Below are 12,149 nucleotides of genomic sequence, written 5' to 3'. Positions count from 1 at the left end.
TTCCTTTTCATAAGAGTGGAAAAGGGAGAGTTGGTTTACCGTTATTTGATGATGTCGCCCGTTGTGTGAACACAGATTTTTTTGTTAACACAAACATGCACCCTTCAACTAGTGACGGATTACAGGAACCCCTAACAGGAAGGTCTAGTCCAGCTGACCTTGTTAGAGCTTAAATATATGGAGAACCTTCACACATATGTGTTGTTCTGATGAAGAGGTAGTACTCAGATGTGGACACAAGGGGGAGACAAGGACAGGGAATAAACTTTATCAAAATGTACTAAATTTGGAACAAAAAGCCCTGCACGGTAAGCAGGGTCATAAAAACTCAGGAGTACACAGAGGAAACTCAACAGACGACTTGATAAGGGACAAAGAGAAAGATGGGACTATGTAAACTGATCAGGAATAACATTATGACCACTTTCCTACTATTGTGTTGGTCTAACTTGAGCCTCCAAAACAGTTGTGACTCATCAGAGAGTGGACATGGGTCTTCTTAGGGTGTCCTGTGATGTCTGGCAGCAGGATGTTGTTAGTGGGTGCAATTAGCCTAACGAGCATGTCTTTGGAGGTGGGAGGAAACCCATGAAGACACAGGGAGAACATGCAAACCAAACCTAGAACTGGACCTGAACCCAGACCTTCTCGCTGGGAGGCATCAGTGCTGACCACCGAGCCGCTATGCTACCCCATGAAGAATAATAGTAGTATGATAATAAAATATATAGTGAGAAACAAATGACATCAAGTGAAATCAATACTAGTGTCTCTTTAAAATGTGCCTCATGTTTTCAACTGACTGGAAATTGCTACACAACTACAGAACCAAACAACCAGGAAAAGACTGAATGAGCTGGAGTCACACCCTCATATATAGAAAGAGACAGACTTGACTGTAATAAGTCCTGCACTACACAGATTGTTCACTAGAGGTCTCTTCTTCCTCAAAGTCATCATGAAGAAGGAAGTGATAGTTGTGGTGTGAAGCTGCTTGTAGACACACTCACTCTAACCAATAGTTCATTCTGTCTTCAGTCTGTAAGAGACTGCTGATGATTTTAACCTCCATTCATTCATGTTTAGGACATTTGATAAAGTCTCACAGTAACAGCTGTAGCTTTAATAAGTTCATTAGAAGAATCAACTTCCTGATCAGACGCTGGAGTCGACAACAGTCATGTTCTTGGTAGAAGCTGGATGTTTGATTATGACTTTGATTCTGAACATCTCAGGTATGAACCATTGTTTTTTTCTCCTTATATCACTTGACATATGTAACTTTAATATTTCTCGAGTTTGGGTGTAAACGTTTATATAGTTAAAGCAGCGGATTCTCTGATGTTATGAGGTCTTGAAGTCATGTTAACGTTGTAAATGTGTCCAGATGTTTGATGATGAAATCTTCTGTTAAAGGAGTTCAGGGGAAACCAACCAGCATCTGTGCCTTAAAGGGTTCATCAGTGACTCTGTCCTGCTCAGGTCAACGTCACACTGCAAACAAGAGATGGTACATTGTCAACCTGAGTGGTTCAATGTATGTTCCTACTGAGATCTCTACAGATGGGAATCAAGGAAAATACAGCGTGTCAGAAGAGAGTAACTTCACTCTGACAATCAATGATCTAAAAGAAGATGATACAAACTATTACTGCTGCACAGAAACTAACAAACTAGACAACTGCAGCCAAAACACAATTTACCTCCATGTTTCAGGTACAGTGTTTATCACTAATGTATTACAGACTGATCACTTTAAGAGTAATGTGATGCATTAATGTTATTTATATAAACTACCATCTCAGACCTGCAGGTAAAGGTGATTCCTGCCACAGAGGGACAGACAGTGACACTGATGTGTAGCACCAGTTGTCCTCGGACTGAAAACCTTGCAGCCTACATCTGGTACAAGAACAGAGAGTTTCTGTATGAGGACTGGTCTCCCTGGTACCAAGAGCTGGTCAGCAGTGAGGAAGCAGTCACATACTCCTGTGCTGTCAAAGGCTACGAGGATCTCAGAGCCCCTGAAGTCTCAGTGGGTGAGTCACAACAGTTACAACCTCTATTTCTACTCTTCAGACTCTTCCTCAAAACACGTGTTCACAGTTCACTGATGATACGTGTTTGGTTTTGTTCAGATTCAGTCACTCCGACCTGCTTCAGTGTGACCTACGCTAAAGGGAGAATGTGTTCTTATCAGCAGACGTCAGTAGATGAGTCCTGCTCCATCACATATCCCAGAGGTGAAGTTTCCTCATTTACACTCCTCCCACCACCACCACCCCTCTGATCTCTGTCAAGTCATACGTTCACTGGAGAACGTTATTTGTTATGACTGAAATAAAGTCCTATAATCTAACCATATCAAAACCAATGATAATAACATATCTGATTGTCTCCAAACAGAAATCCACGTCCAAAGGATTCCTACAGACAAACCAGGTTATATCAGACTGACCTGTAACACCAGCTGTCTTCATACTGACAATCTGACTTCATTTATGTGGTTTAAGAACAGACAAGTAGACAGAAACAAGGAGAAACAACAGGTTTCAGTTCTCAAAACTGCAACAGAAAGATTGTCTTGTGCTGTAAAAGGTCTTGAGGATCTGCGCTCTGCTGACGTCTGTGAGTATGAACCAACTTATGATTTAAGTAATTTTTAAATGTTTTTAGTCACTGGAGAAGGTCCTGGTTTTAAACATTTCTATCTACTAGGAAGTTGAGTCTTGCACCAGGGATGAATTTTGATTTAAAGATTATTCAAAGTGAGTTTAATAGTTACTTAAAGTGAATCTGTCTCTTGTCTTCCATCAATATTTCAGGTGTAGAGGAGAAGAAATGTTTGAGAGTGAATTATATCAGCAGAAGTATCTGTGCTCTGAAAGGATCCTCTGTGAACATTTCCAGTGAATACTCTCATCCTGACAACCAGCAGTCACAGTCTAAACTTTGGTATAAAGTAAAGAGAAATACTGAAGAGGAAAATCAACAGCTGACTGGAGAGACACATGATGTGAAGTTTCATGACAACATGAAGAACCAACACATCCTCACATTAAACAACCTGAAGAAGAAGGACTCAGCAGAATACATCTTCACAATCAAAACAAACTATGAACAAGTGTCTGGTTCTCCTGGAGTTTCTCTGGTTGTCACAGGTAATTAGAATCTGTTACTCATGTCCTACCAGCAATCAATACATGTCCTCATATACAGAATATATCTTTTACATTTATTACCCTATCTGTCTGTCTTTCAGATCTGAAAGTGAAGATACGTCCCTCTCCAGTGGTGACAGAGGGTCAGAGAGTCTCACTGACCTGCAGGACCAGCTGTCCTCTACCTGCTAACACAAACTACATTTGGTACTTCAACAATCGACCTCTGAACCTGATACACGACCAAAGCAAACACCTGCTTCTAGACCAGTCAGCAGTCAGGATGCAGGAAACTACTCCTGTGCTGTCACAACCAACAGAGACATCAACTCAGCTCTAAAGACTCTCACTGTCCAAACTAAACAAACATCTAAACTGAACCCAGCAGCAGCTGCAGGAGTTTCTGCAGCTCTCCTTGTTTTACTTCCTCTCACCATCTTCTTGTGGATCAGGTGAACATCACAGTGTTTGATTTCTGACAAATGTAATTCATACTTTGATCTGAAATCACTCAGTCATCAACATATTTGTTCACTTTACTCTTATAAATCAGAAGGAAGAGGCGATCCAGTCAGTCTTCAAGAACTGAAACACCAGACAACACACAGCAGGTACACAACAGGACTCACACTGTAGACATTATTTTGTAAAATCAGTCAAATATGGAGAAATGAAAGCAATGAACAGGAAATGCTGTTTTATTACAGGTTTTTTAACTAGTCGTTGAAGTCAGGTTGAAATCTATGTCTGTGTCAGTGCTGAACGTCATGACTGATCAATATTAATCTAAAGTCACTGAAAGTTGTATCAAATGAGATCTTGGTGTGTTTTAAACGCTCAGATAAGAGGACCAGCCCAACCTCTGAATGCAGTATCATGTAACGTCATGTTATTTCTGTTGTCTTCTCAGCTCAACACTGATCACATGTATGAGAACGTCTCAGCTCAGTCAGCAAAGCAGGATGATGATCAGTACGACAGACTCCACTTCCCTGAGAACCACACAGCTGACCTCTACTCCACCATCGAGAGAGATACCCTTCACACTGAAACCACTTTGTTGTCATTCTACTTGGTGATAAAGTTCACTTATTGAAATAACGTTGTATCATAGCATGTATTGTAAAAATGTTTTAGCTATTTCACTTGTGTGGTTCTTTGTACGTGTTGTGGTGAATTAAACATCATAGTTGTCAAGTCTGCTGACTTCTGTTCAGTGACGTTTTTTTTCTTTGCCTCAAAATAACCACAACAGCTTCACATCTCTCTGTTCTCACTGTGACTTTATCGTGAGAATCTAGTGAAATACACTCCTGCTACACGTTGTATGAAACCACTATGTAGAAAATAGGAAATAATGATAGTATGATGATAAAATATACAGTGAGAAACAAATGACATCAAGTGAAATCAATACTAGTGTCTCTTTAAAATGTGCCTGATGTTTTCAACTGACTGGAAATTGCTACACAATTACAGAACCAAACAACCAGGAAAAGACTGAATGAGCTGCAGTCACACCCTCACATATAGAAAGAGACAGACTGACTCTAATAAGTCCTGCACTACACAGATTGTTCACTAGAGGTCTCTTCTTCCTCAAAGTCATCATGAAGAAGGAAGTGATAGTTGTGGTGTGAAGCTGCTTGTAGACACACTCACTCTAACCAATAGTTCATTCTGTCTTCAGTCTGTAAGAAGACTGCTGATGATTTTAACCTCCATTCATTCATGTTTAGGACTTTTCATAAAGTCTCACAGTAACAGTTGTAGCTTTAATAAGTTCATTAGAAGAATCAACTTCCTGATCAGACGCTGGAGTCGACAACAGTCATGTTCTTAGTAGAAGCTGGATGTTTGATTATGACTTTGATTCTGAACATCTCAGGTATGAACCATTGTTTTTTCCCCTTATATTACTTGAAATATGTAACTTTAATATTTCTTGGTGGAGTTTAGGTGTAAACGTTTATATAGTTAAAGCAGCAGATTCTCTGATGTTATGAGGTCTTGAAGTCATGTTAACATTGTAAATGTGTCCAGATGTTTGATGATGAAATCTTCTGTTAAAGGAGTTCAGGGGAAACCAACCAGCATCTGTGCCTTAAAGGATTCATCAGTGACTCTGTCCTGCTCAGGTCAACGTCACACTGCAAACAAGAGATGGTACATTGTCTACATGAATGGTTCAATGTATGTTCCTACTGAGATCTCTACAGATGGAATCAAGGAAAGTACAGCGTGTCAGAAGAGAGTAACTTCACTCTGACAATCAATGATCTAAAAGAAAATGATACAAACAATTACTGCTGCACAGAAACTAACAAACTAGACAACTGCAGCCAAAACATAATTCACCTCCATGTTACAGGTACAGTGTTTATCACTAATGTATTACAGACTGATCACTTTAAGAGTAATGTGATGCATTAATGTTATTTATATTAGCTACCATCTCAGACCTGCAGGTAAAGGTGATTCCTTGCCACAGAGGGACAGACAGTGACACTGATGTGTAGCACCAGTTGTCCTCGGACTGAAAACCTTGCAGCCTACATCTGGTACAAGAACAGAGAGTTTCTCTATGAGGACTGGTCTCCCTGGTACCAAGAGCTGGTCAGCAGTGAGGAAGCAGTCACATACTCCTGTGCTGTCAAAGGCTACGAGGATCTCAGAGCCCCTGAAGTCTCAGTGGGTGAGTCACAACAGTTACAAACTCTATTTCTACTCTTCAGACTCTTCCTCAAAACACGTGTTCACCAGTTCACTGATGATACGTGTTTGGTTTTGTTCAGATTCAGTCACTCCGACCTGCTTCAGTGTGACCTACGCTAAAGGGAGAATGTGTTCTTATCAGCAGACGTCAGTAAATGAGTCCTGCTCCATCACATATCCCAGAGGTGAAGTTTCCTCATTTACACTCCTCCACCACCACCCCTCTGATCTCTGTCAAGTCATACGTTCACTGGAGAAAATTAATTATTTGTTATGACTGAAATCTGATCATGTTATTAAATTATATATTTAACACTGCAGAGATGAACTGATGAAAAATATTTTGATTGTCTCCAAACAGAAATCCACGTACAAAGGATTCCTACAGACGTAGCAGGTTATATCAGACTGACCTGTAACACCAGCTGTCTTCATACTGACACTCTGACTTCATTTATGTGGTTTAAGAACAGAAAAGTAGACAGAGACAAGGAGAAACAACAGATTTCAGTTCTCAAAACTGCAACAGAAAGTTTGTCTTGTGCTGTAAAAGGTCTTGAGGATCTGCGCTCTGCTGACGTCTGTGAGTATGAACCAACTTATGATTTAAGTATCTTTTAAATGTTTTTAGTCACTGGAGAAGGTCCTGGTTTCAAACATTTCTATCAACTAGGAAGTTGACATCTTGCCCCAGGGATGAATTTTGATTTAAAGATTATTCAAAGTGAGTTTAATAGTTACTTAAAGTGAATCTGTCTCTTGTCTTCCATCAATATTTCAGGCGTAGAGGAGAAGAAATGTTTGAGAGTGAATTATATCAGCAGAAGTATCTGTGCTCTGAAAGGATCCTCTGTGAACATTTCCAGTGAATACTCTCATCCTGACAACCAGCAGTCAGAGTCTAAACTTTGGTATAAAGTAAAGAGAAATACTGAAGAGGCAGATCAACAGCTGACTGGAGAGACACGTGATGTGAAGTTTCATGACAACATGAAGAACCAACACATCCTCACATTAAACAACCTGACGAAGAAGAAGGACTCAGCAGAATACATCTTCAAAATCAGAACAAACTATGAAGAAGTGTCTGGTTCTCCTGGAGTTTCTCTGGTTGTCACAGGTAATTAGAATCTGTTACTCATGTCCTACCAGCAATCAATACATGTCCTCATATACAGAATGTCTCTTTTACATTTATTACCCTATCTGTCTGTCTTTCAGATCTGAAAGTGAAGATAAGTCCCTCTCCAGTGGTGACAGAGGGTCAGAGAGTCTCACTGACCTGCAGGACCAGCTGTCCTCTACCTGCTAACACAAACTACATTTGGTACTTCAACAATCGACCTCTGAACCTGATACACGACCAAAGCAAACACCTGCTTCTAGACCCAGTCAGCAGTCAGGATGCAGGAAACTACTCCTGTGCTGTCACAACCAACAGAGACATCAACTCAGCTCTAAAGACTCTCACTGTCCAAACTAAACAAACATCTAAGCTGAACCCAGCAGCAGCTGCAGGAGTTTCTGTAGCTCTCCTTGTTTTACTTCCTCTCACCGTCTTCTTGTGGATTAGGTGAACATCACAGTGCTCTTTCTGAGATTAGCGACGACAAGATAATTTACACACTAACCAAGTTTTTATATTCACTCACCAGAAAAAAAAGAACTTCCAGTCGATCTCCCGTGAATGAAACCTTGGACAACTTGGAGCAGGTAAAGACAAAATTAATAACTCTGCTTCATTTGAGTCATAATGATGTTATATAATACCAGTCAGAAGAGCAGCTTCTGTCTGGTTTGGCCCTGGCAGCTCTTTGCATGTTACATTAATATGTTGTCCCAGGTCCTGGAGGTGGATCCCATATTCAGCCAGTAATTCAATAATTTTTGCCAAACATTAGATAGTCCAATTTATTCTGCTCACCAATGTTAAGACAAGTACTTTGACTTTATAACAGCATGTGAGAGCTGCCATAATATTTTGTGTTTTCAGTACAGAATTAGTTTATTTTAATAAGCATATTATCTCACATACATATCCAATAGTAGGTTCAACCAGTGTGTATCTGCTATGTCATGCTAACCCTTCCAACCAAGAGCTCTATGGTTATAATTACTTTACTAGAGTAAGACAATACACACAACTCTAAACAACGTAGGTGGGTAAAGTAGGTAACATTTACAGTGGTGTCAATGAGCTGTATATTTTTTATTCAGTTCAATTGCCACTTAGCTTAGCAATGAGTGGAGAAACATTCATATTCAAGATATATATATATATAGTGCTGGGACTCGATTTAAAAAAATAATCTAATTAATTAGAGTCTTTGTAATTAATTAATCGAAAATTAATCGCATTTTTAATCACATGTAAATATTTGACCTGAGAACAGTGACAAACATTTTTTTTCCACATGGATGTCGGTATCTACCATTGAGTAATGATTGAATATATGAGCTTAAGCAACAAAACATTGTTCACTTTTTTTCCAAGGTGGTACTTAACCAAGACCAACAGACTAGGGATGCAAATCACAGGAGCATAAACTGATTTTGAACTCAGCTTGATGTAAACATTAATAAAACTCAGTAACCAATCACACAGGCTCCATTAGTCTGAAGACAGAGAGCTGTGAGGCTGAAGTCCTCTGACAATGAAATGCACCGTGAGACAGTGACAGGTTTGTATCTATGTCTGACCACATGTCAACTGTTCAGCTGCAGCAGAGGAAACTCCGCCACCACAACGACCGCCTTTTTTTTTTTTGTTTGTTTGTTTTTTAAATGAAGTTCCAGTAGCCAGCGGCTAAAATACGGGAGGACACTGTAAACCGGCGTGGATCCGGTGTGTTTATCAAGGCTTGGTTGCCGTGCTGAGGCACCAGGTCGGTTTGAGCTGCGTTCGGCTACATTAAAACTCCTCAGGCAGTGGTCAGTGTCGGCGGCTGTTTTTGTGCTCCAGTAGTCCTATAATTGCTTCGTCTGAAACTCGTCCAGTGAGAAACGTGAGAAAACAGTGAGAAAAATAAGTGCGATTAAAATGCATTAATTTTTGTGTAGTTAATCTTAATTTACGCGTTAAAGTCCGAGCCCTAACACACACACACACACACACACACACACACACACAAATAAAATGGGTTTAATTGTGGTATAACATTAAAGCTATGACAAACCAAGCCGACATTTGACTATTTACCAGCGTCGGGACGACTGTGAGAGTCTGTATGTTTTGCCACTAGTCTGACCTCAGCCTTTTCATGTATCAGTGTGCTGCTAGATACCACTAATGGTTTCCAGCTCAAAAAATAAGAAAAAGAAAGAAAGAAAGAAAGATTCAAAAACCACCAAAAGTGCTTGAAATATTGGTCAATATTTTGTTGTAAACCACCATAAAAAGCGATGAAGCCGGAGCATAGAAGACAAACATTAACAAACCACAGCTTCATCTACTACAACTACTCACATCTGGCTACAAAGAGGCCATTTAATATCATGTAGTCAACTACAGGCCTATAAAGCTTCTCTAGTGTTTAGACACATGTGAAGACAAAACACATCTTTCTCTAAATGGATTTGTTTAAAATCAGCATTGAAAAGTAATTACAAAAAATACCAAACTGATCCCAGACCAGATGAGAGTTTGTTCGCCTGCCAACAACTGCCCAACGAAACCCCTCAGTCGGGTGTGAAACACTTTAATCTTGCAACACTGGTTGAATCGACAGTGGAAAGAGACGATCAAAGAAGATTGGCTGCTCAGCTTAGAACCAGAACATGAGAAAAGAAACAAAAGAGACAAAAGTAAAGATCATAGATAAACCATGGATCAACAGATCAGCGTGATTCAGGAGACGTGAGGTAACATCATCGTTGGCCTTTGTTGATGATGGTTCTCAGATGTCTCAGATTGGTGTGTCCATATTGTAAGAATAACACCATAACAGCAGCTTCATGTATAATCTTAGGTAAAACACTACGTCTCATATCAGCGTTAATGGCTCTGCTGCTTCACAGATCTATTGTTGTTGAGTAAATCTTCTACAGATGCAGCACAGTCTTTCCTTTGTGGCTATTGTACCTCAGCAAAATATCTGCAGCTCGATGGTTTAAACTTGTTTTCATCATATTTGCTTGAGAAGATTATTTCATTTTCTTCCATCAGTGTCTTGTAATACGCGGTGAGGCCACTTAATGTTGCAACTCATTTAGTAATTTAGTTGTGGTTTTGAAGCATCACAATCTCATAAAGACACATTTCTGTATGTTTTTGTTTTCAGGTGCTGTCACAGGTTTATTGTGCTGCTACGTTAGTTTTAATAAACTTTACACATCTCAGTGGTGTGTTCCACGTTAAACATTACAGAACCAAATCAGTCGAGTAACATAACTGCTTCTGTTTGGTGTCATTCCTTCATCTTCAGCTGCCATTTGTGCAGCTTGTTGTGTACCGGTTAAAAGGAAACATCACTAAAGACAGCTGGTTGCTGTGTGGGTGACAACGAAAAAATATTTGCTCTTTTTCTTTTAGTTCAAAAGCAAAAACTTCAGCGTGTCACTCAGCGTTACTTCAAAAACTCAGCTAAACAGTTAATTCAATTTCTCTCGTGTTTCATCAGATCAACTGTGGTGATGACGACTCCTCAGCTCAACCAGCAGAGCAGGAACTTCTCTACAGCAGAATCCACTTCTCAGAGGACAACACAGATCCTCTCTACTCCCTCGCAAACCCACCTCAGTCCCAAGACCAAGAGATGGTCCCCTACGCTGCTGTCAAATTTAGGTCTAATTCGACCTCTGAGTGAGTATATCCTGCTTTTCCAAAACAACCTGGGTTATAGATTGGCTACGAAAAAGGTTTCCTCGTGTTCTGACTGTAGACAAACTTTAACTTTAACTTGTTTAAATATTCTGTTCTTTACTTTCAGGCTCAATGACCAAACAGAAGATACCTAGAGACTGTACAAGACAGCAAAGGACAACGTAAAGAGCCAAAATACAATAACGAACGTGAAGAGAAAGACAGACAGACAGTCAGTCAGACAGATAGAATAATTGTAATTCCTGCAGTCCGAGCCTTGCTTTACGTACTTCAGTTCAGTTCAGATGTCCACCACATGTTTCAGGAATTGAAACCATGAACGTTTTTGCTCACGTGACTGTGTGTGACTCTCTCAGGCTTTTTATTATTCTCACAGTCAGATGCTGAGCAACAAATATCTCACTGTGAGTAACAGATACCACAAAGAAACTGATTTTTATTTTTGTTTTGTTTTGTTTTTTTTTCAAAGCGCAAAGGTACAACTCTGTTCCATATCTCAGTCCAAAAACTAACCAGATGCAGCAAGTGTAACAAGGCAATCTTATTTGCTACAGTGCTACATACATCACACAGTGTATATGCTACAAGACAACTGTACTGTACACTGTAGCTATTAAAGTACGTACAAAACATGGCAACAGGAAAGTTCACATTTAAGAAAATACCACTGGACTTGTTGTCATATAGACCCCCTCACAGTTTGTAAACAGTGTGACGATTATTGAGGGGTGGGACTTAGCTGGAGGCGAAAGATCTCAAACCTGTGAACTAATGGCACTCCTTCATCTGGCATTTACTTTACTTCTTTCTCATTTTTGCCGTGTTCCAAAAGCAGCTAATGTTAGCAACAGTAATTAGCTCACAGGCGGACACGTTGCCACGGAGACGCCGTGTCTCTACAGCTACGTTAAAAATAAAGCTACTGAATGACATAATTGTGGGATATTTGTGTATTTGTATATTATCGTCTTGTTTTACAATTCATCTAAGTGTAACTCAACACAATAAATATGAACCAACAACCTTAATACTTGTGACATGTTTTTCATTTTCTTAATTAAATAAGAATCCTATTAGCTAACCCCAAAAGGACAAATCAGTCATGGATACATCAGAGATTAATATTAATATATTTTATTAGCATACTAGTATACACTTCAGCAATTAATACAAAACAAAACAAAAAGAAACGATAGAAAAGTCTTTGCTGCCTCCTGTTCATGTTGTGAAAGTAGCAGCAATTAATTCCTAATTCTCCTTCGTCCTTCACATAAATGATCGTTCAAGTCTCGTTTTCATGCCAGTTTCAATAATATAAGTTAAATAATATGCGTTCAAGACACTTTCACAGTGACTGGGAGGTTTAACTGTGTATTGTTTAGGCAGTTTATTAACATGTATGAGGTTGAACGAGAATATAAATAGATAACACAAGTGCGGAAGTGTGTTGT

The 12,149-nt window shown here is 39.5% G+C and overlaps 1 protein-coding gene across 2 annotated transcripts; it reads left to right on the top strand.

The window, feature by feature from the left end:
* Positions 1 to 1,056: 1,056 nt before the first annotated feature.
* LOC125003847 lies at positions 1,057 to 11,712 on the top strand. 2 transcript variants are annotated; one of them, XM_047578075.1, is made up of 10 exons: positions 1,057 to 1,235; positions 1,417 to 1,716; positions 1,806 to 2,039; positions 2,139 to 2,243; positions 2,407 to 2,628; positions 2,826 to 3,161; positions 7,098 to 7,449; positions 7,532 to 7,589; positions 10,496 to 10,677; positions 10,805 to 11,712. In XM_047578075.1, exons 1-10 carry the CDS (start codon positions 1,181 to 1,183, stop codon positions 10,830 to 10,832), a joined length of 1,872 nt encoding a protein of 623 aa, XP_047434031.1. In that variant the 5' UTR covers positions 1,057 to 1,180; the 3' UTR covers positions 10,833 to 11,712. The 2 variants fall into 2 exon arrangements, with proteins under 2 accessions (XP_047434031.1, XP_047434032.1); XM_047578076.1 differs by lacking the exons at positions 1,057 to 1,235; positions 1,417 to 1,716; positions 1,806 to 2,039; ... (1 more) ...; positions 2,407 to 2,628; positions 2,826 to 3,161 and adding exons at positions 5,654 to 5,856; positions 5,957 to 6,061; positions 6,238 to 6,459; positions 6,658 to 6,996.
* The last annotated feature ends 437 nt before the right edge of the window (positions 11,713 to 12,149 follow it).

This window comes from Mugil cephalus, chromosome 2 (assembly GCF_022458985.1).
Source record: "Mugil cephalus isolate CIBA_MC_2020 chromosome 2, CIBA_Mcephalus_1.1, whole genome shotgun sequence".
Classification (NCBI taxonomy): Eukaryota; Metazoa; Chordata; class Actinopteri; order Mugiliformes; family Mugilidae; genus Mugil; species Mugil cephalus.
The sequence above is the reverse complement of the archived record's forward strand: the minus strand, read 5'-3'. Positions and strand labels throughout refer to the sequence as shown.

Bases quoted from the DNA above. Each gene is read 5' to 3' on its own strand.
- LOC125003847 (XM_047578075.1), top strand. From the start codon at position 1,181: ATGTTCTTGGTAGAAGCTGGATGTTTGATTATGACTTTGATTCTGAAC. The intron at 2,040-2,138 runs GTGAGTCACAAC...GGTTTTGTTCAG, and splicing joins AGCCCCTGAAGTCTCAGTGG to ATTCAGTCACTCCGACCTGC. The intron at 7,450-7,531 runs GTGAACATCACA...TTCACTCACCAG, and splicing joins ACCGTCTTCTTGTGGATTAG to AAAAAAAAGAACTTCCAGTC.